This window comes from Ochotona curzoniae, unplaced genomic scaffold (assembly GCF_017591425.1).
Source record: "Ochotona curzoniae isolate NIBS_2020 unplaced genomic scaffold, NIBS_Ocur_1.0 contig_3432, whole genome shotgun sequence".
Lineage (NCBI taxonomy): Eukaryota > Metazoa > Chordata > Mammalia > Lagomorpha > Ochotonidae > Ochotona > Ochotona curzoniae.
The window spans coordinates 13,027,964-13,055,278 of NW_024465859.1; the positions used below are offsets into that span (position 1 = coordinate 13,027,964).

General features: G+C 44.8%; 1 protein-coding gene across 3 annotated transcripts in view; it reads right to left on the reverse strand.

The window, feature by feature from the left end:
* The window catches only part of PAMR1 (peptidase domain containing associated with muscle regeneration 1), a 76,003-nt gene that overhangs the window by 23,012 nt on the left and 25,676 nt on the right, over positions 1–27,315 (reverse strand). For 2 of the 3 annotated variants that reach the window (XM_040980315.1, XM_040980314.1), the window contains exons 3-6: positions 25,996–26,124; positions 12,023–12,137; positions 9,990–10,207; positions 5,939–6,046 (exon numbers count right to left, since the gene is read on the reverse strand). In XM_040980315.1, the coding sequence (XP_040836249.1) occupies positions 5,939–6,046; positions 9,990–10,207; positions 12,023–12,137; positions 25,996–26,124 (570 nt within the window). The remainder of the gene's footprint in view (positions 1–5,938; positions 6,047–9,989; positions 10,208–12,022; positions 12,138–25,995; positions 26,125–27,315) is intronic. The other variant, XM_040980316.1, reaches the window with a different exon arrangement.

The following is a 27,315-nucleotide window of genomic DNA, read 5'->3' on the forward strand; positions in this document are numbered from 1 at the left end:
GGACTATCCTCCATGGAGTTATCTCTATAACCCCACATCTGCTTTAGAATACATTACTTGTTCTCTTTTTCTTCTCCTACCTTCTATTAAAATATAAAAACATTGCTCTGGAGCTCTGGACTTGAAATTGGCTACCAAGCACATTACACATTAAATAGCTGGACAGTGAAATCCTACGAGAGAGGACGATAAAGTAACATGGCTCTCTGGATTGCCTACTCTGCAGTGTCCAAACACAGCTCCCTCCAACACTATTCTGTTCCTCCCAGCTGTCCTAGTGAGATTCATCATATTCTATATGGGTGTCTTCACCTGGTACCTAGGATTTCTTTACAAGGGAACCAACAACATCTACTTGGCCCTGTTGGAACCAAAAATCTCTTATGTCTGTACACCAGTATGGTGACAGCAACACTAGTGGCTAGTAGTGACTTAGGAAGATCAAGTGGCAAAGGAAAGTTAGAAAAAAAAAAGTTTTTCTACACCCGGGACTTAGAAAAGGAGTGTCAAAGTGATCCAGATTGTAAAAACTAGTGTTGCTGCCCTATCCTGTTATCTGGAGAATCTTCTGATTTCTGCCAAAAAGGGGGTACAAAAGCCTTAACAGTGGCTCCTACTGATTAACTCAAGAGTTTTTTGTTGATCACTTCATTCTGTTCCCCAAAAAACCTTAAGAGGTAGTTGGTATTATTTTTTGGAACTTATAAATGGGGAAAATGAGGCTTATAGCAGTTAAATGATTTGCTCAAGGGCAATGACTTGTTCAGTGTCAATCTGAGGTCTTTCTGAACTTAAAGTGCACCTGATTATGCTGGACAATGATGTACCTGTCTCCTGTGTGTTGAGGATATTGTTTTGCAACCAAAAAAAAAAATGCAATAACTAATTGCATTTTGCAAATGCCTCAGCTCAGAGCTCTCAGAACAATTAGCATGTTTCCCACTGAAATGAAATTGCTTAGCTGTCTGTGATGAGATGGGCACTACCCACTAGAGTCTTCAGCATAAGCTCCCTGAATCGGCATCAATGCTCCCATGAAAACCCAACGTTCCCATACTTCCTTAGAAGATAAATTCGGGTTAGCCCTTTGAAGCTGGAGTTTAAAGTGTGCCTCTCATCCTGGGTTCTTTTCTTCCCAGAGTTTGGGACGGGTCAGTGGGAACTCCTCTGATGCTCCAAAACCCCAATGAATCTGGATTCACCATTTTTTTAATTGGTGGAGGCCGGTTTGTTTTGTTCAAAGGCTCATCAGAGCCTGCAGTGTGAGCATTGTGCCCTGAACGTTAGCTTGTTTCATCGCCCTTCATTAGGATGCAGGGGGAAGTCTCGGCCTCGTCAACTGGGCCAGAGGAACAAAGGCAACATGGAAACTGGAGCAGGGTGATGAATCCCTTGCTCTCCACTTTCTCAAAACAAGATTCTGACCATTTACTCAAGGACTTATTTTGTTGCTGTGTCCCTTACAAAGAAACAGGAAACTTCAGAGGAAAGAAGGAGCTCCAGTTTCTTACACGGTGGCCCAGGGAGGCTGAAGGTCATTGAAGGTGTTGGCAGAAGGCTAGCTTGGTCCCAAAACGAAGGATGGGGAAACTCCCCATGTTACACTTCCCAGGAGGTCACTTGGGAGCAGATTTAAGCTTTCCTCCTAATGAAACAACCTAGGGAAGATGAGATCTGGGGACAGCAACCCTGGACAACTGTCCCATTACACCCACTCTGCCACCAGAAGGAAGCCAAGCTTCCTGATTACATCTCATTCTCAAAGTCTGAACAAGAATCATCTCCCAAGCCTGCTGGAATGCCTTTGAAAAAAAATCCATGCCCAGCTTGATGAGACTAGATCCTAACTTTTCAATGTGGCTTTGTTGTTGTTTTTGCAGTAGGCATCCATTCTTTAAAAGCTAGATGCTTGACTTAGAACCAACAATTCAGCATTTAAGCATTTATTTTTCCAAAATGTCAAGAAATACATGTGAAGTTATCCATTGTTACCCTCCTCAGACAGTAAGAGATTAAAAACAATCATCAACTTCCTGCCAAGGAATCAGATGAACACATGGATGTGCACTCATCTGTGTTACAGAATACTCAACTACCATGTTCTTAAAGGATGCAGACAAAATAGGCCCACATTGAAAAAATAACTAGAACAGAGTAGAGAAGCTGTAAATGTGTCTGCAGACTTCAATCCATGTACATGCAACATCAGGTTTCTTAATCCTGGCACGGAGCCAGACAGCCTTAGCATGGGAACCACCCTGTGCATCACACAGTGTTTAGCAGCATCTCTGGCCTTGCTCCACGGGATGCCAACAGCAGCTCCACAAACATGACAATCAACACTTTCCAGACACTGCTAAGCATCCAAACTGGCAGAATAGCAGCTGGGTATGGAATGTAAGAGCACCCCATCTGATGACCACTGGCTTAACATAATGATAAACAGAAAACAGGTTTGCACACACAAAGAAAAGTCTGGAAGGATATACATCACATTTTTAGGGGTGGTTCCTATAGGAACCAAGGTTGCTCAGGGAATACAACCTGTATTATACTGTATTATATACAACCAGGTTTTATCTATCTATCTATCTATATATATACACATATATATTCAGAATTTTTAAATAAGCACATACTTTTTCTTCAGTGAAGTAGGGGATTTATTTCCATTCCACTCTCACAGGGAAAATTTTTTAAATAGTAGCTTCTGTCAATAGCCAAACGGGACAGAAGTAGAATGTACCTGGACTAGGATGTCCTTTGAGGGGACATGATGGTGGCCAGAGCCCATCAGTACATCCACCAGGGTCTCACAACACCACACGTCTCAGAACCATGTCTGAGAAGCTTGGCATGTTAAGGGAAATGGCTGTTGCGGCCACTGGCCTTGAACTGGATGGGGATCAAGTCTTGCAGCCTCTATTTCAAATCTGTCAGCTGCAAAAAGGGAGTATTTGCCTTTTCCCCAAAGACTTCAAGAGGTCAAACCACTAAGGTCTGTGAAGTAGTTTCCCGGTCTAGACTGGGACTAATAGAAGAGAGGCAGAACCTTCATTTCTCTCTGTGCCAGTGTGCCCCAATTTTATTACTACGACTACTACTGTCGTTGTCGTTGTTGGTGTTGCTGTTATTATCATTATTATTATTAAGTACCTAATCAGTGTAGTCATTTCAGAGTTTGGAGAAAATGAGAATGTTTAAGTTGCTTTCTGATTTTGAAAGAATTTCCTCCAGGGAGATGGTTCCAGTTCGCTGACAACATCACAAGGAAAATAGTTCATTGTGCTGTCTCTCTTTTTTGCTTTCTGAGCTGACAGACTGCTCCAGAAAAATGGGAGAGAGCTGTGGAGATATTATGGACATCACTGGGGCTGATTTTTTTGTGATACCTCCCATGAGTTAGCTAGAACTCATGCCAAATTTCTTAGCAGGAAGAAATAAAACCTGGACACACAGCAGCCTCCTTCCTACTAATGCTAGCAAATGATATGCCAGATCTCTACCACCAGTATCATCACCCCTCTATACCTCATCTGTACTAAGGAATTATGATATTTTAACAATACTTTGAAATTTGGCAAGGCCATCCATGCTCTGTCTTAAGATGATTTGAGGCTGTTTATGAATCAGTTTATCAATGACTCCTTTGATGTTCTATTTCATTATGTTTATTTTTTCTCACTAAAACAATGATAGTGAAAAATCAATTATTTTCCCACTCCCAAGTTACCCATGACTATTTTAGTTACCACTTTTGGAATGATTTACTTAATTCCCCCCAGTGTGACCCAGCTTCTTAAAGATATGCTGGTATATTTAGTGATCTTTGATTCTGTCTGCAGTTTATGTTTGTTTATTAAAACCCTAATATTTGTTGCAAGTCACCAAGAAATTCAGCCTTCAAGAGTTCACTTTTTCTGTCTGCCCCTGGAATTTTAATGGTTAAAATGCAGCAGGCTGGAATGTTGGCAGGAACTACAGGGCAGAGCAGGATTGTCATCTTTTGCACAGTTCCTCTCGAGCCAGCTGGGTCAAGACACGGAGTGATGCCTTCAGTCAGACTCAAGGGCACACTCAGGGACTCCCTGCTCAAACCACAGTTTCCATCTGTGTTTGCAAAGTAACACTACAGCAGAATGAATTCAAACAATGTGTGAACTTAGAGACTGCTGTCATACTAGATCCTTTCAAGTGACCCAAGAGTATTTGTGCATGCTCATTGCAAGCGATAGGAGCAAACACTGCTGGCATTTTGCCTGTTTCCCTGCTTTGCTGTCCCTTTTTGCCAAACACACCACGCCTCCCCCCACTGCTGTGGCGTTGTATGTGCCTGCAGCATCTCACTCGGAGGATGGTTCAGAGGCTGCTAGAGTCACTTTTGTCACAAAAACAGAGAGCTGGGCATGCCCAGGATTTATGCTCCCCTTTTCCCCCAAGGCAGGTGTGACTAGTGACAGGTGTGTAGGAAAGTCTAGTCCCTTTGTCTACAGGCCAAGACATACTCAGAGAAGCAATTCACATTCCTGATCTCACTACTAGCAAGCACTGAGAATGGGCTTTTGTCTGAAGCCACACCTTTGCTTAGCTTCCTTCCTTTCCCAGGTCAGCTTCTTACAGATCTCTCCTTGGAGCGTGTCCCACGTGTGTAACTTGCACACACATCCTCAGGAACACATCTGCTCTGGGAAACCCTACCTGGGATATTATCTGTGCTCTTTAGCCCTTATGATAGCCAAGTTCCTCTTTGCCAACAGGCACAACCTTTGGCACTGTACAGCTTTGGTATCACCATGTAGAGTAACAGGCAAACAGTTTTTCCCCCAAGAACAGAGGACCGGTCCCATCAGCTATATGTTCAGACTTGGCAGGTTCTAGTTTAAATCCTGTATCAGAGAAGGGTCATGACCTTCCTTTTCAAAGACCTGCATTAAGAACAGCTACCTACTGTGGAGTGGGTCATGTCTCCGCTGGTTACTACTGTGTAGATTGCCCCAGATTCCTGGGGCTACTATTGTTCTTATTCTGACTACCTTCTAGGAGAGTTTAGGACAGAAGGATGTAGCTCAGGGAAGAAGTTGAAGGGCAGGGTTGGAGTGAAAGGAGTGTATGCTAAAAACAGCTGTGGAACTCCACAATAGAAGGATTTCTTTCTGCCTTGACTCCTCACTGTGTCCCATCCCTGCAATGCCATTTTTCCCAGGCTTTCTCAAGAACTGCCCCCAGAAGCATGAAGTTTGTCCTGACAATTCAAGATACGCTCCTTACAAGGCAGACAAGGTGTGTTCTTCTGCATGTCCAAAGATCCTGATACAAAGTACTTTTAATAAATGCTTGATGGTCAGGCTGTAACTTACCTACCATTGCCCCGTACTTGCAGGAAGATAATGTAATTTTTCCTACAATTCGGGACAATTTAAGAATGAAGGTGGATGTTATTAGTTTCATATCCAGACAAAATGCATACACTGAGACTATAACCGGGAGAATGAGATCCCTACGTATTCACCACCCACCCTGCAGAGCTTTGGACTGTATCAATAGATTGGAGTCCACGGAGATGCCCAGGAACATAAACTCTGAAATTCAGACATTAGGATGGACAGGGAGTTCAGACTCTGAACCTCTGGAGAGTTTATGATGGTGGCATTCAACCACTGACACTGATCCCGGCTTTGAGCTCTTGATATTATTCAAGGCATTTGTCTCTTCAAGAAGTATCTGCAGCAGGTAAAGGCCAGAAATGTCAAGTGGTAAACCTGGGTAGCTCCTGACATCCTTGCTCAGAATCATCCCCACATCTCTGGGGAAATATCCATGCACAAGTTATCTTGCATGGATCATCCTAGATGGCAAGAACTACATGCTGCTACTACACACTTCTGAAACCCCCGTCCAGCCCGAGCAGAACCTGAACCCACACAGGAGGCATACTCACGATGTTCACAGTGCTGCCCAGTGTAGCCTGCCAGGCAGGCACACTTGTAAGAGCCAGTTTTGTCTAAGAGGCAGGTGCCATCATGGAAACAAGGGGATGAGGAGCATGCTGGAAGAGAAAGAGCATCTTTCAGTGCCATTGTGCAGTGGATTTGCCTCTTCAAGCCTACAGTCAGTTTTAACCTGAGCTTTTTATTGTCTATTAAAGTCTTCTAATTTTTTTAAAGATTTATTTATTTTTATTGCAAAGTCAGATATATACAGAGAGGAGCAGAGATAGAAAGGAAGATCTTCCGTCCGATGATTCACTCCCCAAGTGACTGCAATAGCCAGTGCTGTGCCGATCCAAAGCCAGGAGCCAGGAGCTTTGGGTCCTCAACTGCTTTTCCAGGCCACAAGCAGGGAGCTGGATGGGAAGTGGGACTGCCGGGATTAGAACCAGTTCCTATATGGGATAGCAGCATGTTCAAAGCGAGGACTTTAGCCGCTAAGTCACTGCGCCGGACCCAACATTTTAAAACATTTTTAGACATTTATTTATGCACTTGAGAGGCTTAGAGACAGAGAATCTCCTTCTACTGGTTTCTTCTCCCACATATCTGCAACAGCTCAGGATTGGCCACGCCAAAGATAGAAGATGGGAGCCAGGAACTTAACCAAGGTCTCTCCTGCAGATGGCAAGGACCCAACTGTACCTCCTCCTTCTGGAACTGGAAGCAAAATTAGGACTAGCACCCAGGTTTTCTGGCACAGAATCTGAGAATCTCAATAGGCAACGTAACTACTGAGTTAAACACCAGGCTCCTTCTTGCAGTTTCTTATGCCCCTTACTGAATCTACACTACTAGCATTTGTCAGTGCCTCAAACAGTTATGTTCTAAGTGTCAGATCTTGCTGATATTATTTGACATTTTTGATGTCCCAGAAGTGTGCTCAAGATACTTATGGCAGGAGGAGCATGGAGCAAGCACACACAGGAGTATTAAAGTGGTAAGGACACAGCTAAGTTTATATCTCTCCCACAGGGACCCCAGTAGAGAGAAGCATCTTCGAGTAGCCTTTAGTTCATCCCTCTTCAAGAAAGCTCAGCAGCACCCGGACTGGGGAAAACAACTGGAAGATGATATTTTTTTTTTGTCACTATTGAAGTCTTGTGCAAGGATTTTCAAACAACACTGTGTGAACATTAGTTTCTTGGGATGTTGATATGTTCAGCCAAAAGAGGGCTCTTGGTTCAAGTATGTGATGGAAATGCTGCTGATATTTAAGGGTAACTAATCATATTTCTTTATGACAGAATCTCTCAGGTCGATACCTTAAAATGTATTATAAATGTCTAAGAATGTACATAACCTTCAGCATTTTCCAAGCTTAGTTCACAGGAAACCATGAGATCACTTATCTCTATAGAAAACACTCAGGCCAACACCAGAATTAACGTGATCAACCACTCCTACATTCTTTTACCCTGATGTAGTAACGTGCATATATCCCCAACTCCATTCAACAAAAATGCATTGAATGCATTGAGTACTTGTCTTAAGGTGCTCGAGAGAGACAAGGCTGAATAGAAAATCCTATTTATTAGATCAAAGCTATTTGAAAAGTTCACAATGATTATAACCTGAAGTATGATACAGTTGATGTATTACAAAGAAAGAAGAGAGAAATGTTGCAAGACATTCAAGACAGCACAGTCACAGCTCACTGGAAAAACAGAAAAGGCTTAGCATAGGAGGAAGAATGTGATATTGGCCCGAAAGGTGACTGCTGATGTGCAGCTCCGAGACAGGTGACTTGAGCCTTGAGGAAAAGCAGATACAGCGGACATTTGAAGAACTAGAAGCAGTGCTGTTGGCTGTTCCCCAGCACAGGACAGTGTGCACCTGCACAGGGCAGCCCCCAGGGGGCGCTGAGGTCTCCTGACCTTGCTTCAGTCATAGAGGCACAGCTGATGATCCACTGCTGCCCTCCATCTGACTTCACAACAGCCAGCTTTTGCTTACTGCCCCAAGCACATAAAGGTGAATCCTGCCTGAGACCCCGATCAGCATGCGTTTGTGGAGTACCACCCATGCTGCAGCAGTCAGCCACAGGAAGTCACACACAACAACAAAATGTCGAGAACTCCTAGATGACTCCAAGAGGACAGGAGAGAGGCCAGCGCTGAGGCTGCAAGGAGTAAAGGAAGGAAGCACCTGCAGGCAACAGCTAAGGGAGGAGCAGACTGGGGCAGGGTCTGCTGGGCTTGCTGAAAGGACTGGCCCCCTTGGCCACAGAGTCATGTCACACCTTACACCCAAGGAAACCTTAAGGTTTGGAGTGCCATTCAAGTTGTGTGTTTCTTTTATAATCAGTATTGCAAAACAAATGAACTTCAAGTTGGAAATTATATTGGAAAACCTGATGCATCACAGCAGGAAATACCGTGACAGAAGGATGCTGGAATCTCCGAGATTGTCCATGCCTACAGTGTCGGGAAACACATCACTGACAGCAAGAGGGACTTGCAACTGTTCACGAAGGACCACCCATTTTAATACTAAAGGGGAAATCAATGGGGGAGGAGAGGACTTGGGGAGGGGGATGGGAAATCCCAAGCCTATGGAACTGTATCATGAAACAATTTAAAACAAAGAAACAGAGAAAACATGAAGAAAAAAATATATAGATATAATGAAAGCTGAGATGACGCCTTAGAGGTATGAATTTTTTTTTTATCCTTAGAGTTAAGAATTTGTGGGGCCCAGCACAAAGGCTCAATGGCTAAATACTTACCTTGCAAGGGCCGGAATCCCATATGAGCACTGGTTTATGTCTTGGCTACTCTATTTTCTATCAAGGTCCCTGCGTATGGCCTGGCAAAGCAGTAGAGGACAGCTCAAAGCCTTGGGACCCTGCACCCACATGGGAGACCCGGAAGAAGCTCCTGGTTCCTGGTTTGGGCCATTGTGGCCATTTAGGGAGCAAACCAACAGATGATCTTCCTCTCTGTCTCTCCTCTCCATGACCTGCCTTTCCAATAAAAATAAAATAAATCTTTAAAAAAAGAATTAAGAATTTGTTTCGGATATTATGAATTAAGCTACCACTTGCAAGGCCAGCATCTTATATGTGAGTACTGGTTGAAGTATGATACTCTACTTCCATTCCAGCCTCCTGCTGGCACACCTGGGAAGCAGCCTGACTCCTAGCTTTAGCCTGGCCCGCCTCTGCATATTGTAAGTGAACCAGCCTACGGGTGCAAGATTTCTCTTTCTTTTTCAAAGTTTTCTCTCTTTTCCCACTCTTTCTCTCCCCCCACCATTTCCCCTTCTCTTTTCACCTTTCAAATAAATAAAATACAAAATATACCCTTTTAAAAAAAAAAAAGTTCATTTTAGTTAAATCTTACTTCCTAGCCAGAGCAGAAGCTAGAATCAAAGTTAGCGTCATCCATTATATAAACGACATTTTCCATTAAAGTTAAAGACTTTTAATATCCATTTTCCAGATAGCATTCCAAATGAATGTTGAGCATGCACCTGAGGTTGGGCAGCTGTTGAGTGCCTGTTATATGTTTGCACTAAGATAAGCACTTCATTTGTTCTGTCTACCACAGCCTCCTTAATAGGGCAGGATCTAACATTTTTCTGTTATCACTGAAACCCTGAGAGATAGGACTTTCTCAAGGCCATACGGCTTGATTTTCCAGGAACCCAAAGACTCTCCTAACCATGAGGGGTCCCATCATGGAAGCTTCAGGGCCTAACTGCCTTGGCACAAGTCCCAAGTGCCACCTCTGTCACTGGGTGACTTAGAGCAAACTGCCCAGCTTCTCTATGCCCCGGCCCTCTTGCCCATATTACAGTTTAGTAAGCCTTAGTTCTTGTCCTGAGTAAACCTTCCTGAAGTGAGTCTTAATGTCTCTGTTTTCTCACTGGGTAGGTTGCTTCTGAGAACCCCACCTGCCAGGTGTCATGAGGGCTGAGCAGGGAGGTGGGAGGCAAACGGTGAGGAGAGGTTTGTAGGAAGAAGCCACATAATGTAACACGTCTCTTCATGGCCTTTACCTGTGATCTCCTCAAAAATGGCATGGAAGCCATCAAAATTCTTGGAGCCATCAGAATGGAAGAGGACATGCAGCGAGGAGCCCGAGCTCCGGATGGCAGCTGGCCGCTCATTGCCACAGACACGCTTGATAATTGGGCTATCGCTATTGTCTCCATCACGGACCTCAACGTAGTCATACTGGCACATGTAGTCAAACTCCAGACTCAACATGACAAATCTACAGGTGGAGAAGGCAACAGAAGAAAGAGGTGGGTCATGGGCAGTCCCAGGATCCCTGGATATATGTAAGCCAGATGATGAACTGGTGGGAACAGATCATGCGATGGACCTCATCTGCTTGGAAGATGGTCCTAGATGATTAGGTGGGCACATGAGATGTAGGCTGTTTTGCGTATGTTCATATTGCACATCAAGTGGAAGGCAGTGCTGTCTTCCATGCCAAGAATCTGCACAAGCTTTTGGGGGAAGGTCAGACATGTGTCACATTGTGTGCTGCATGCTCTGCCTTCTAAGATGACGCCCAACTTCTCATCCAAATGCTGCCACCTTCTCACTCTGGGGATTGGGGAACCTGCTTCTTCTGTGGGCTTTCGTGCCTTTGAAACCATACAGACACAACAACTGTCTCTCAAGCTGCACGAGACATTACAACCTGCCTTTGCATTCAGGCATCTGTTCATTTTTTTTTTTAATCTATTGAACGCAAATTTCTATAGGTTGACTCCATGCCAGAAGGTTAGAGGTGCCTGAATACAGAGTCTGCCCACAGGGAAATGAGGTCAGATAACATGCAAGGAGACCAAAAACACAAGGCAAACCCAAGGAGTCCTAAATGTTTTGAATAAAATAAACCAGGGAAGAGTGTAAGAAGGAAAAATTAAACTCAAACAAGCCCCAGCATTGTAGCAAGGGATGTAAAGCCGCCATCTGTGACACCAGCCAGCATCCCATATGGGCACTGCTTTGTGTTCCAACCTGCTCCACTTTTGATCCAGCTGTCTGCTAATGAGCCTAGGTAAAGCAGCAGGAGATGGCCCAAGTGTTTGGGACCCTGCCACCCAGGCTGGAAACCTGAATGAAGCTCCCTGCTGCTAGTTTCAATCTGAAGCTGCTGACTACTGATTTCAATCTGGCTCAGCACTGGCCACCACAGTCATGTGTGGGAGTGAATCAGCTGACACACAATCTCTCTCTCTCTCTCTCTCTCTCTCTCTCTGTAAGTCCTTCAAATAAATTAATCTTAAAAAATAAAAGTGCTAAGAATGCTTGACATAATGTGGTCAAGGAAGACCTCTTTAAGACTGTGATAGCTAGGTAGAGACCTAAATGATGTAATGAGACCAACTCTATGAAGGTCATAGGGAAGAGTGGTCAAGACAGGGGAACCTGATCATGGAATCATGACTCTTTATTTAGTCTCTTCTAAAGGACAGAGAGAGAACTGGGGAGCCACCTGACATGCACCATCTTCTGGGTGCACAAATGTAACATGAATTAAACATTTATCAGGATCTTAATGCTCCATAAGAGAAAACAGCTTACTTTTCTTACAGCAGAGAGAATGACTTCATTTCTTGTTGCCTATCTTTGTTTTTTGATGCTGCCATAACCAGCATGAACCCCAATCTATATCCTGAACTCCTGAAGGTTAGGTTAGTTCTGTACCATTTACTTTCCATATCCCCCCTCCACTAGGACATAGCCCAGTGCTAGGTAAATGAGAACAATTGTTAAAGATGTGTAGCTGACGTTCAGTAATTTCCTTCATTGGTAATTTATTGGGTTCAAAATAACCTAAACCCCATGATTCATGGGTGTGAATGACAAGCATTTATTTGATTGATTGTAGTTCTGTCCAGGTCTTACCCCTAAAGAATCAATGAGGTTGGAAAGAAAGGTTTCAATACATATGTTACACTTCTAAAAACCCAATGCTGCTTATTGGCTTTTGGTGTGTAGGCCCCAGGGCCTTCCATCTTATTATTGTTTCCTCATAATCTCAAACTCCTTAATTTTGGCCCCAGTCTCTTACCTTAATTGGATGATAAACCCGGGTTTGGCGTGAATGATCCATTCACAGTGAGCATTTAAGGGATAGCTCTCCAACAAAATCTGACCCTTTGGGACTCGAAGAACCTGGCCACATCCTGGAATGAGAAGAAAAGACTGGGCGTCAATTAATGAGAAAGAAACCAAAGAATTCTCCAAGGGCTGCTGAGCTCATCCCATATCCCAGAGAACAGAACAAGGAAAAGGCAGAAGGGAATTAGTCTCTCTAAAGCACCCAGCAAACCACTAGACAATTTGTAGGAACCAATTTGCTTAATCCATCCAAAAGCAAGGGAAGGGAAGTAGCATCGTTTTTAGTCTTCCCGCTTGGAAAACAGACAGCAGTCAAACGGCTCAGGCAGCAAATGAAGTGCAGAGACTCATGTCTAAGTTCAAAGTCACATATCACCCGCCTCTCCAGGACTGCTGCTGGCACTTGGTGCCTCCACCTGACCAGGCTCACAAAGTAGTTCCTTCCCGCCCCCCCCCCCATTACTACTTCCCTTCCCCTCCCCAACCAGCGAGGACATGTATGTGCTAACCTGTTCTATAGGCAATTATGTGATAAATGCCTTTTTAAAGCATGATACCAGAAACAAGGAATGATCACCCAACTGGACTGGATTCATGCTTTTTGTTCTTTCCTTGCTTCTGATCGCATCAGTAAAAACTCTTTTGAAGACCACCAACAAATATTTAATTTTTTTAAAAGATGTATTTATTTTTGTTGGAAAGGCAGATATACAGAGAGGAAGAGAGACAGAGAGGGAAATCTTCCTTCCGATGATTCACTCTCCAAGCAGCTGCCTCGGCTGGAGCTGAGCCAATCCGAAGCCAGGAACCAAGAGCTTCTTTCAGGTCTCCCACATGGGTGCAGGGTTCCCGGGCTTTGGCCTGTCCTCTACTGCTTTCTCAGGCCTGGTTCCTTGATTTATCATCACAGCGATTTGAACATCACTGGACTGAATAGTCTTTTAATTCTATCAAAATGTCTAGTGTTAGTATTAAGTATGGCCACAGAAGATATACCTTATTTTTTTTAAAGATTTATTTATTTTTTTTCAAGATTTATTTTATTTTTATTGGAAAGGCAGATATACAGAGAGGAGAGACAGAGAGGAAGATCTTCCGTCTGATGATTCACTCCCCAGGCGGCCACAAAGGCTGAAGCTGAGCCAATCCGAAGCCAGGAGCCTCTTCCAAGTCTCCCACACGGGTGCAGGGTTCCCAAGGCTTTGGGCCATCCTCAACTGCTTTCCCAGGCCACAAGCAGGGAGCTGGATGGGAAGCGGGGCTGCCGGGATTAGAACTGGTGCCCATATGGGATCCCGGGCGTGCAAGGCGAGGACCTTAACCACTGTGCTATCGCGCTGGGCCCGATATACCTTACTTTTTACAAAGCATTTGGGGGAAATGCCTTGAGGCGATTTTATAGGAGAAAAAAAGTGAGTTACTATTAACAAATGATATTTTCTATCCTGAGCTGACAAATTATGACCCGTTGCCCAAATCTGGACACTTACTTGCTTTTGTTTTCATTTTTTAAGACTGTTTTTTTAATTGAAAAGATAGATTGACAGAGAACAGACAGAGAGAAAGATATTATATCTGCTGGTTCACTCTCCAGATGGCTGCAATGACAGGAGCTCAGCTGATCTAAAATCAGGAGCCAGGAGTTTCTTCCAGGTCTCCCAGGTGGGTGCAGGGTCCCAAGACTTTGGGCCATCGTCTACTGCTTTCCCAGGCCACAAGCAGGGAGCTGGATGGGAAGTGGAGCAGCTGGGACACCAGCGCCCATATGGAATACCATCACTCGCAATCAGGATTACCAACCCCAACTACCTGTTTTTGTTTTTTTTTTTAGCAAAGTTTAATTAGAACACAGCCATGCCCATTCATTCAAGCACTATCTAGAACTGTTTTGTTCAATAGTGGCCTGGTTGTACAGATGGGAGAAGATATAATAAGACCCATTAAAAATGAAAATATTTACTATCTGGCCATTTACAGAAAGTTTACCCCAGTTCTACACAAAAGCCCAGATGGCAGAATAAACTCTGGATAGGCAATCACATTTCCTAACTCTTCAAAAGGAGAAGTATCCCATAGCTAAAAAGAACTATTTGTGCCAGTGGATATAACTTTACGGCAAGGTGAGAGCTGCAGTAACTCTACAGTGTGAGAGGAGCGCAGGTGCTGCTCTGACCAATGGGGCGCCCTCAGCTCATCACTTCCATGAAAAGTACTATGAGGACCGTGCCTCTTCTCTAAGGTTTTTCCTGCAGCTGCCCCAAAGGGAAGTAGCAGCCCCTGCTTTCTAGGGGTTCTTAACCAACCCCAACCTCTATCCTCTCTCTCTCTCTCTCTCTCTCTCTCTCTCTCTCTCTCCCTTTGTCTTCCTTTCCCCCCTCCCTCCTCTCGCAGCCTTATCCCTACATTCTATCACATCAGCAGCCAAACAGTAGCTCAGAGCAGCCAAAGTGATGTTTATTTATTTATCCTCTCCTGATCCGAGCCCCCCTGCAAGCAAGTCAGACACAAACACTTCCCTAGTCATCAGGGCTCTGTTTCAATGACTCCCCAGGCCTGATTCTGCCCAATCCTTCATTTCCCTCATCCGCTGGCTCACATGCCCACATCACATCAGCTTTTATTTTCTCCTATTGCAGGCTTTGAGCATCCTATCCCCTTAACCCAGACAGTCATTTTCCCCCATGGAATTAAACTCAACTTCCCCTTCCTCAGAGGTCTTCATTGACCATCCGGCTAAAATAGGACATATCAGGGTCCAGCATGATAGCGTAGTGGTTAAAGTCCTTGCCTTGAAAGTACCGGGATCCCCTATGGGAGCCAGTTTTAATTCCGGAAGCTCCACTTCTTTTCCAGCTCCCTGCTTGTGGCCTGGGAAAGCAGTCAAGGATGGCCCAAAACTTTGGGATCCTGTACCCACATGGGAGACCCGGAAGAAGTTCCTGGCTCCCAGCTCCAGCCGTTGCAGCCGCTTGGGGAGTGAACCATCAGATGGAAGATCTTCCTCTCTGTATATCTGACTTTGCAATAAAAATAAAGAAATCTTTATAAAAAAAAAAATAGGACATACCACTTAGCAGTCATTATTGTATTTAGTCTGTTAATGGGCCAGTTAAGATGATCTGTGTCCCACACTGGGGTACATGGGTTTAATACCCAGTGCCAGCTGCCAACCCCAGCTTCCTAATAACACAGACCTTGGCAGGTCATGGTGATGGCTCACATGGTTGGGCTCCTGTCACCAACACGGTAGATACAAACTGAGCCCAAGCACCTGGGTTTGGTCTGGTCTAACTCCAGCTGTTGTGGGCAATGGGAGTGATCTCTCTCTCTTTTTCACTCATTCTCTTTGTTTTTCAGATTACATTTTTTTTTAAACTAAAAGAAAAAACTTTATACAATATTATCTAGTGTATTTACCTACTTCCTTGGGTAAAGCAGTAACCAGCTACTCAATAAATATTTATCAAATAAATAATGACAATATAGACCAGGCACTAGATAAAACCTCTATAAATGTTATTTTCTTTAATATTCTTTTTTTCTTTTTAAAGATTTATTTATTGTTATTGGAGAGTCATTTACAGAGAGAAAGAGACAGAGAAAATGATCTTCCTTCCACTGGTTCACTCCCTAAGTGGCCGCAATGGCTGGAGTTGAGCCAATCTGAAGTCAGGAGCCAGCTGTTTCTTCTGGGTGTCCCATGCAGGTTCAGGGTGCCAAGGTTTTGGGATGTCCCCTGCTGCTTTCCCAGGCCACAAGCAGGAGCTGGATGGGAAGTGGAAGAGCCAATATAGGAAGCAGCATCCATATGGAATGCAGTAGCCACTAGGTTACTGTGTTGGGCCCATATTTTCTTTAATACTCTTAATGAACCTAGTAGAGCAACATTCATTTCCCCATTCCCAAGATGGAGTAGGCTAAGGATGAAAAAATTAAGTGACTTTAACTGCAAGGCCCAGAAACCAGACTATAAATCACTGTCCTACTTATGAACTGTAGCTCAGATGAGGAATTTTAGAGCTCAGCTGCCCTTGGCTTGAAGCTGAGCTTCATCTTCGCCTGTTCTGCAGCCTGAGGAAGTGATTTCACTTCTCAGAACGTCCGTGGAATGTGAATAAAAGTGCCACCCACTTCATGTCGTTTGTCAGGTTCAAATCAGATGATGCACGGAAAATCCTTAGCAGAGAAGCTAGTAAATAGTAACTGTGGCTGTGAAGTGGCACAGCAGAGGTCTGAACTCAGATTTGTCTAGTGCCAAGGCTGGGCGTCGTTGGGGACAACCATTAAGCTGTCTTCCCGGCTTTTTGAGCCCATCCATCGTGAAGCAGCAGGATTTTTCCACTGCTAAAGAAAACTAAACCTCCCTCTCCCAGCCCTCGGAAAACGCACAATCCCTCTTCCTGCATACCTCACACTTGGCATCGCCCACATCTGCCCATCTGCTGCAGGGCGACGGAAGTAATGTGCTGGGTGTGAGAGACGAGAAAAGAAGTCTTCCTGCACGGGCCCCCAGCCCTGAGACTGGCAGCCTCCCAGCTCGCAAGGTGTTAAGTCCCAGCTCCCTCAAGCAAGGCGCCTGCTGGGAACCCCAAGTTAGAACCAGTAGCACATGCTGCCAGCCTGCTTCCAGCTCCTTCCCTCTAGATGGAAGCTGGAATCAGACAGGGCCCTGAGCCCCTCCCAAACCCAAGAAGCTGGAGCCCATCCCCACTTAAGCATTTCTGCCAAGTACACTGGGGCTTTGGCCAGTCCCAGGATTTCATGCAGCCTCAGGAGGGCTTGGATCCCCCTACCACAGTGACCATATGATGTGCTTGGTCCCACCAGGGCCATACTTTGGGGCCATACTTTGGGGGTGGCCAGGATTCCAAGACACAGCGCAGTTCTTCTTGACATTGTTTCCTTTCACTCTGAAGGTCACGGCCAAGCTGGCACCAGGATGCAGAACAACCTCCAACCAACCAGAGACAAAGAAGATGCTTCTTGGTAAGGTACTTGGAGGAAGTATTGGGCAAAGAGGAAGAGGAGGAGGAAGTCCACGCCTTCGCCACATCAAGGGACTCCTTCAGCTCCCTTCCCACCCCTGCCTCGACTCAGGGAGCTAGACGACCTGGGTTCAGGGGAAGACTAACGATATTTCTCTGTCTGGGACAGAACAGTGAAAACGCTGAGTGTCCCTGCCAAGGAAGTACTGCTGGCCAACCAAGCAGGTGGTCCCTAGCCTGAAAGAACAGAAGAGGCAAAGGGCCTGGAAGATGTGCTCAGACTCCCGAACACTGTCTTGCAGCAGGCAGAATGGGCTGTGTATATGCGTGCATGGCGTTTGTGTGTGTGTGTACGTGAATATGTGTAAAAACATCAGGGATGTTCTCAAATCCCGAACGCATCCTTCCTTCCTCATTGCTACAGGCCAAAGCAGGAAAGAGGGCTGCTTCCCCAGAGCTGCAAAGGGATCTTCATTCAGTTCTGAACGAACAAGATGGCTGGAAGCTTCCCAAGCTAAAGCAACAAACACCCTGAGCATTCACACCGGAATCCTATTATCTCCGGCACGAGGGTGGCGAGGGGTGGCAGGAACGAAACACCCTGTACTTCTGAGAAGTGGTTGGGTTTGTGTTTTCTTTCATCTTTCCTCTTACAGAGAAAATGAGGACTTTTTATAAAAAGCCCATTCAGACAGAATGACACATTTGCATTTTCTTTCCTCCTTCAAAGGGGACGCCAGAAGCAGGACCCAATTCATGCAGCCAGCCTGGGACCGAGCTTCAGCCGTTCCTAGCCGTGTGACCTGACACAAGTGCACTGTACTTTCTGAACCGAGTTTTTCAATTGGAAATGAGAATAATAGTATTCTGACCATCAGTTCTACTTGTTTGTTTGTTTGTTTGGTTTAAGGATTAAATGAGATAACATACATAATGCCCTTGCCACACACATTGTGTGTGTGTGTGGTACAAATGCTCGACATGTGGTAATGAGTATCGTTTTTCTTGAGTTTGGTCTTGAGCTGAATCCAGAAATGACTCCACAGCTCCTCTGGTGACTAGGTCTAAACTTCAATCAGTTTAAACTTTATGATTCCCCCACTACTCAGCTATATGAAAGCATGGACAGCGTCTTGTTGGTACTCAGTTGTTTACAAATGGCCATATCAAATAATTAAACATCTCCCTGCCCAAACAAATCATTCAAATTGCTTCCCATCACATAAAAAAATCCTGTACTTTCAGGGGCCCGGCGCGATAGCCTATTGGCTAAAATCTTCACCTTGCATGTGCCAGGATCCCATAAGGGTGCCAGTTCTAATTCTGGCAGCCCCACTTCCCATACAGCTCCCTGCTTGTGACCTGGGAAAGCAGTCAAGGATGACCCAAAACTTTGGGACCCTGCACCCATGTGGGATACCCAGAAGAAGTTCCTGGATCCTGGCTTCAGCTCGGTATAGCATCGACCATTGCACTCACTTGGGGAGTGAACCATCAGAGGGAAGATTTTCCTCTCTATCTCTCCACTCTGTATATATGACTTTGCAATAAAAATAAATAATGCTCTCTTAGTAAATGTGTTTTTACTATCATTCCTTTCTGGTCTTAGATTGGCTTTTCCTTTCTCCCTTCACCTCAAAATACAACAAACTCACAAACAAGAGTTCCTCCTCAGGGTCCTGATTTAATAATCAGAATACCATGCACCATTTATTGAGCCCTTGGTAACTGCCAGACTTCGTATACCATATTTCACTTAGCCCTCTGAAAAGTTACCATTTCAGTAAAAAAAAAAAATTTTTCTTAATTTCTTGAAAGGCAAAGCAAGAGAGTGAAAAAGAGACACTGAGACCGACAGAGATTCTTTAAATTTGGTTGATTCCCCAAATGCCTTCAACAGTCAGGACTGGCACACCAAAGCTGAAGTGAGGGAACATTCCAGACCTCCCATGTGGTTTCAGGGACCCGAGCACCCACGCCATCACCCGCCGTCTCCCAGGCTGTACATCAGCAGAAGCTGGAATGTGGACTCGCACCCAGGGACTCTGATATTACCTGTGGGTACCTCGAACGGTGCCTAACTGTAGTGCCAAATGCCTGCCCATGGGGCTACTGTTACTATCCTCATTTTGTAAATGGGGGAACTGAGATTTACAAAGATTGAATAGCTTTATCCAGCTCCACAGAAGGAGATTCAAGTTCAGGTCCATTGAGTTGGAGCTCAGGATACTAATCAGCGCGCAATGCCATGCCCAATTAGGACCCGACCGGGTACTGTCCTTTTCCTAGAAGTGACAGAACACAAGAGGCTGGAGCAAAATGAAAGTTATTGGTGATTACACCCCTTGCAATTTCACAGTTTCCCAGGAGGTAATGGTGCAAATCAATTATGCAAAAGCTTTGTAGCTTCTCTCTCTGTCTCCTTCCTCCCCCTCCTCACCAATCCCCACCTCCCTCCCCACCCAGGCCTTCCCCCATCCCAACATTCCCCATCATTCCTTGTTACGGGTCAGGAGTCATTCTGCACAAATGGTCCTTCTCTCTCCAGCCCCACAAACACTTTACTGCAGACTCACAGCCAGTTCCTCTGCTCCTCTGCTTCTGTCTAAAACATCGTTAAGAAGATAAAGACATTAAGAGCGCATAATCTTGCCTCATAAATCCTCTCTCCTCTGGGTTACTTCCCTGACCTTCTGAGATCCCCAACATCTTTTCAGTGACTGGAGGGCTAGAATCACCACGGTATAGCACCTGGGAGCCTCCTGAGACCTCCCTCTGCTGGTATTTTCATGATGGCTCAGGAACTCAGGCAAAACGCCAGGTTCAAAACAGTCCATGCTCCCCCTTGGGAACAAAACTTGCCTTGTTCGGAAGCTTGAGAGAATGCTCTGGTTTTCACTTTAGGGTTTCAACACCTGTCACAGCCAACAGCCAAATCATGATCCCTGAACATTGCTCCTCTCTGAAAGGAAACAGAATCTACGGAGCAATGATTGATTCCAGGATCTGGGAGCAGAAAATCAGAGTGAACTTTCCACCTCTACAGGAAACACGGAAGTGAGGAAGAACTAACATAACGGTGCGGTGGGGAGCTTGAAAGGTGTTCTCAGGGTAAAGCTGGGGCAGGTTGAGCACCGCAAAGAAAGAGAGGGACATCATGAAATCTAAGGGGGGAAATCCGAATGGATGTGTTCTTAGTGCAGAAAAAGAGAAAGCAGCACGTGGAAAAACCACACTGATTGATGAATCCAAGCGAGGGCGTATGCACGCATGATGCTTTCAACACTATGGATCCAGAGCTTATCAAAATTAACAGTTGGGGAAGGCAGAAACAGTTCCTATTCTGGCCTGTATATTTTGAGACGGAGCAAACGTCCATGCACAGGAAGTTATAACTGAGTCCTCTCCCAGGCTCAACAGCCTGGGGCCTTTCATAGGTTCTCCCAGAGAATAAACCACCAGTGGGTATCAGTGAACTGATCACGGCTTTCAAGACTGCCACAGGCTGGACTGATGTTATCCCAGGAATTGTACGGGATAGTGAGCAAACTAAGGTGTCACTGCATCTGCTCAGTGCTGAATATTCTATAATCGGAACATTCTAGAGTATTCTATAAAAGCTCTGATGTTTCCTGGCATTTTCCTGTCACTGTTTCTAAGACTAAGTGGTAGGAAGCAGCCAGAAGCCCTTTCTCCTTCAGTGTAAAGGGTTGCCTGAAAGGATTGCACGGGCGCCATCTACCGGGCAAAGGCTTGCACTGTCGTCCAGCTTCTGTACTATGCTCATCCATGAGTTGGACACCCAAGGGGTCAGCTCCCATTAACACTGGCAAGCAGCATAATCCCTGCAGCAGGTAGGCACTCTACAGGCAGCAAAATGAATGCGTCCTTCCTATGAATTCCCTCCACAGTAGAAATCCAATGTGATGTGGAGGTAGTAGGAATTAAATAGTATAAGATTGATGCCTGTTTATGGTCAGCTTTTATTTCCACCGAAGGATCCTAGTTTATGGTGGGCTCCTTGTGCACCTTGGGGCAAGTCCAGAGCTCCATCAGACACGCTCTACAAACACATGTGGCTATGGTAACATCCACTGTGTGGGACAAGGCTTTCAGAAATCCAACACGGAATTAGGTAAGAGTCTGATCATGATTCTATTTCTTAGGGTTGACCATATTCTAACTTACTTTTTAAAAACACTTTTGGAAAGGTTTCTTCTCCGTAAATTGCAAGCTTTCTGGTGGAAGAGAACATGTCTGCCTTGCTTACCGTTGCACATTCAATATCTCAGAGAATCAATTCAGACATATGGAATATATACATTAGACTCATGAAAGGGGTACGAGCTCTCGTCTCTGCCTGCCTAGTGAGGAAGACTGGTTTCCCCAGCCCAGTTATTGTGTCTTTGTGAATCCTTAATCCCACACGTGGACACCTTCTAGTCCAACACATTAATCTCCTAATACAGCCAACTCTTCCACTGACACTCAACCCAAGACTCACCCAGTGGGTGGGTGATCCTTGGAATGGAACATGTACAGCTTATCTTTAGGCAACTGCTATTCTTCTGTCTCGTTATTTGTTTCGTTGAACTTGGGCATTCGAATGCCATTTTCTTCTCCCTTGTCCCCTAAACAAAGCCACCTACTCACACAGAGAGACAGGAGCATTGCTGGGAAATGCCTGCATCATTGCCCGAGGGAATGGAGTCCATGTGTCTGCTTCCATGACCGGAAGCACAGCCCTGTGACTTCTGTTGGCCATAGGCATAAGAATGAACGTGGTATGAACAAAGGACTTAAATACACCTGTGTGTTTGGCTTGGGCTCTTATTATCCTGCGGCCCACCTGAGAAGAAAATTCTGTAAGTGGCTACTCTCCTACATGAGCTTTGCAGCTTGGAGGTCAGCTCACACCAACCAGTCTGAAAACAGTTGTCCTTGCCAGCTCACAAACTCATGATAAAGAATGAACAATTGTCTTTGTTACACAGAAAAACTGACTCATATATATGAACATATTATCACCACCACCTCTGAAACTTCAACTTAAAAATTCTATTCTCTAGGTCTGGTGTGATGGCTCGGTGGCTAAATCTTCACCTTGCATGTTTCGGGATCCCATGTGGGCACCAGTTCATATCCCAGCTGCTCCACTTCCCATCCAGCTCCCTGCTTGTGGCCTGGGAAAGAGATAGGGGATGGTTCAAAGTTTTGGGACCGTAGCCCTATTGGAAGACCTGAGAGGAGTACCTGGCACCTGGCTTCAGATCAACTCAACTCCAGCTGCTGCAGTCACTTGGGGGAGTGAATAAAGATCTTTGTCTCTATATCTCCTTCTCTCTGAAAAAAAAAAATCTGCCTTTCCAATAAAAATTAAATCTTTTAAAAATCTGTTCTCTGAATACAAAATTCTCGTCCATTATTTCCCAACCTGGATCGCCAGTCAGTAAGGTCTTCACCAATTCATGGATCAGCCATCAGCTGATGCTCATCTCTGTCACCATGCTGCTATTGGCTATCGCCTACCTGCTCCGAATGCATCACCTACAGGATCTGCAGCTTCAGTTCAGTCAACCTTCTTACTTGGACGCATTTTAACTGATCACTGGTTGCTTTGCTTGATTCTCATATGGCTATCTTGACCCCAGCCTCTTCTCTAAACTCAGCCTAGATTTCTCTTGCTGGAGAAAATAGAGCTGGTAGTGGAAGAGTTCACCAGTGGGAGGCAGGGTAGCACTACAATTGAGAATCAGAATAGGGAGCCTCCACCCCCAGACTTGGGTCTCCTTGGGTCTGACCTCTAAGTGTTTTTGGTCTTAGGCAAGTGACTTCATATATCTGATGCTCAGCTTCAGCATGTATAAATGGGACTACACATTTCATAGGATTAACTCCATGGGCAAAACAAGATACTTAATATAAGATGTGCAAAAATAAATGTGCTTTGCATAGTTGCAACCATATAAGAAATAATAACTTGCTCTATATTAGCAATAACAATTCTTTCCCTCCTCCCTGCCTAGCAGAGAAATACAAAAATCTCTCTCCTTTAACTTTCATGTTTGTTCTTGAGCTCACGGACACTTTTCCTCACATTAGTTTATAAATCTATTTATTTGGTTTTGATATATTAGTCTAGTGACATAAAAGGCTGGATACTTCATAAAGAAAAGGGGTAAATTGAGTTTATAGTTCAGGAGGGTCAAGGATGTGAGACTGGCCTCAGATCAACCTCATGGTGTCTGAGTTTGCAGTGGCATGACGGCATGCAGAAGAGAGTGACCACGTGGTGAAGTAAGGAGGCAGGGCAGCGGAAAGAATCATCTATACTCTTTGCCTTCATTTCCTCCCCAACCCCCCGCTCTACACAGATGCACAGAACGGTGACTGCTAGGGTCATGAGTCACCTGCTAGCTCTCACATACAAAAACTTCTTCATGATATTTATCCCACTTGAACTTTCTGTCTTATTGTGGAGCCATTCTTCCCTCGGATCCCAAAACCATACTCCCACCTCCCTTCCTGTTCTTTTCTCATCTTTCCAATTTTCTTTGGCTTTCCTTTTATGTTTTTGCTGTTTCCTCCATCCATTTCTTCTCATTTCCCTGAAGGATTTAAGCTCACACCTGAATGTAGATCACACGCTCCCAAAGTTCTACTGCATTCAAAAACCTACTTACAAATGGCTGCAGGGTCTCTTACACATACTCAAAGTCTAACTTATCTCAAGAAGTGACAAAACTTCTCTCTTATCCACCTAACAGCATCAACTTCTGTGCAGTGGCAAGAAAAAGAGGAACTTGAAAGGTTATTCAGCCTTGTCTTTGGCATGTCATTGAGTCCTGTCATTTCTTTCCATACGCTTTTCTTACATCTTTTCTCTCTTCCCCCATCCATGGCTCTTCTGACTGCTGCCATTGGAAATGGTTTTGATTCCACTTTAATGCACCTTCCATGCTGTTGGAATTATCTCCCAAAGGCCACTTCTCTGAGTAATCCAATGGATGCACAGCATCCATCATCTTCAGAATGAAGTTCAAATCTGAGTCCTGGCACACTTAGGCCTTTCACAATCTTATCTGACCTGCCTGCCCAGTCTCGCCACTCACTATCACCCCCTTATGCCATCTCCTTGCTCTAGTTACACTTCATGTCACATGACTCTGAAGACACCTTACATTTGCACTCCTTGCCCCTTTGGTTCTCTCTTCTTTTTCTGTTTTGTCCATACCTGAGCAAAGGCATAATTCAACCATTACCTCTTATCTGAAACATCCCCTAAGACAGACTCCCTGTGATCAATTACTCCCTGTGCTCTCAGAATACTTGCTTCATAGCAGAGATCACAAGTCTTCCCTGGCTTAAACTGCACTTTAAATAACATCTAACTTCTTTCCTTAACTTACTAATATACCAGATATCATTGGAACTCTGTCTACCCGTCCAACCTTTTGACATTCCCTTCCCCATTTATGCACCTTCCATGTGTCCCAAAGCAAGGTGAAAACCCAAAATGACCTTACATCTTTCAAAGGCCAACACAAAATCCAAAGCTAGGATGCCCTGTGAGCCCCTGCTTTTCTTACCTAGTATCGAAAGTGTTTTATCTCTAGGCTACCTATCAACCCAACCATTGAGAAGCATACAAAATAATAGTGGTATATTTACAGCCTCAATTGGCTTCTGTTCTGTCCAAGTGCTCCACATGCACCGTCTCATTTAATCCTCACATTTTCCTTGTCAGGTATGGAGCATTATCACTATTTTTAAAGGAGAATAATGATGTTACTAAGGTTGGATGACTTATTTAAAATCACCCTGCAGTGGCAGACACTTAATGTTTGGCATCCTAAAGCCTGTGCTTTGCTTGCTATGCTGTCCCATCTTCAGGGGACAGCTATGCAGGGAAGATTGGGGTTAAATCTGCCAGCAGAACCACCAGAAACATGATCTGCCCGAACACATTTGCCAGAAAACACCTGCAAGGACACTTAAGTTTTTAAATTTGTAGCCAAGACCAGCATTTTAAAAGTGATCCCTACCCTGGATCATTTAACTCCAGGGATTCATCCTGAATGGCAACACGATCCTTGTCCCCTGTGTGGTGTTCAAGTCCTCAGCTTCAGACCCACCCAGCACTTTGCTGGAGTCTGCACACCTGTAGCATATTGTTACAGGTTGATCAGGCCAAGACTAGCAAGTGCATTCCACCTCAACCTCTGTAAACTTGTAATACAGCTCAGAGGAGTGGGGACCATCCTTACTGCATCTGATTCAAATAAGAAGCATATGAAATAGGCTTACTGAAATTATAACAGTCTGAATATTGTTCCAGATACAGATTCTCCTGAGGCTATTGTCCTACAATCAAGGTACAGCAGTGGGGAATCATACACAAAGGGAGAAGCTAGATTGGCACTCTTTGAAACTCATGGGGAATTATTCTACTAAAGATTAAGTCACTTTTTAAGATCAAGCGGATCCCAGAAATAAAAATTCCTTTCCTGGGACAACAAACAGCATGCTGGACATCTGCAGTGACTTCCAGAAACTTCACTCAGGATTCAAGGAATTGACCAACCAAAATTCCTATGCAAAATGCACTACTGGTAACATCTTTTTTTACTGCTACCATGCACTTACTTCCAGAAAGAACACCAGGCATGTTGTGTGCCAAATGTCATATCTTCATCTAGGAGAAAGTGATATTGAAGAACAGATACAAGTACAATCTGAAGTGGCCAATCATTCCAAATGGATGTCCGCAGGCCAAACCCAGCAGATGGGACACTTCTGTGCTTTTAAAGTCTTACCTGGAAAGCCCCGGGCCACAAGCTGTGCACAGAACTCAGCTTCCAAGGACACAAGCCTTAGCTGCAAGCTCAAGCTTTCAAACAGTGTGCACTGGAGCTGGCACAGTTGAGGGTCTACTTACGCATGCAGTCGCCTCCGTACCATCCTGCACGACACTCTGCACAGTAGAATCCTTTCACATAGAAGTCGTCCAGAGTGCCCCCCCACGAGCCATTCCGGCAGCTCTTGCAATTTTCAAAGATGGTGCAACCTGTAATGTTTCCAAGGAGGGAGGTATAAGGTTAAACGCTTGCAGGTTCCAACTGAACGTATGCGAGAGAAGCTGTGTACATTCTCAAAGCTCTGTCCCAGCCAAGGGCATCTGGGAGGAAAAAAAGTGCTGAAGCCATGATGAGAAGCTGCGCATCCTAAGGGAAATGTCGCAGCCACCAAGATTCAAGCCAATGTTTCCAGGTCACATAAAAATATCCTGCAGTGTACTACACCCTGTAGATTCTGCTTTACTAAATCATTTTCTAATTTAATGATAAATAGCAAAACTCCCACTGTATTAAAATTTTGTTTTTTCACTTTTATCTGAAAGGTAGAGAGAGAAAAAACAAGAGAGAGAGAGAGAGAGAGAGAGAGAGATTGCTCCATCCTCTAGTCTATTCCCCAAATGCCTGCAACAAGCCAGAATGGTACTTGACTGAAGGCAGGGGTCAGGAACCATCGGTCTCCCACATGGGTGGCAGAAGCCCAAGGATTTGACCCTCCATCTGCTGCCTCCCAGGATGCACAGCAACAGGAGGATGGACTGGAAACAAAGTAGGTAGGACTCAAACCAGGCACTGCGATATGTGCTACGCATATCACCAACAGTGATTTAAGCTGCTGTGCCAACTGCCCACGTCATCCCTGTGCATTTTATAAAAGTTGGGCCTATGCTACATGGTACATTTAGTTTCTGTAATTCATTTTCTAATTTAATACTAAAGATCCTCCTAGGGAAGTAACTATGCCAAGACGTCCCTATTCACCTGTAAGATGAGCAAAAATCCAAAATGATGCATTCTGGGGCGGGCATTTGGTACAGCAGCTAAGGTGCCACTTGCAATGCCACATTCCTGACTGTAGTACCTAGGTTTGAATTCCAGCCCTGTTTCCAATTCCAGTGTCCCGATAACGCTTATCCTGAGAAATAGCAGGTAATGGCTTCAGCTCATGTACTTGGGTCCCAGTCACCTCCCTGGTTCCCACTGTGGCCTTGATTCAGTTCTGGCTATTGCAGGTATAAGGGAAATGAACCACCAGGGAACACATTTTTCCATTCTTCATCCTCTTCCTCCTCTTCTTCTACCTCCTCTTCCTCATTATCCTTCTCTCTCCTTCTCCCTTTCTCCCTTTGTCTTTTAATCCTATACACTTCCTCTTGCCAGATGGAACTGCTTATGATTCCTAA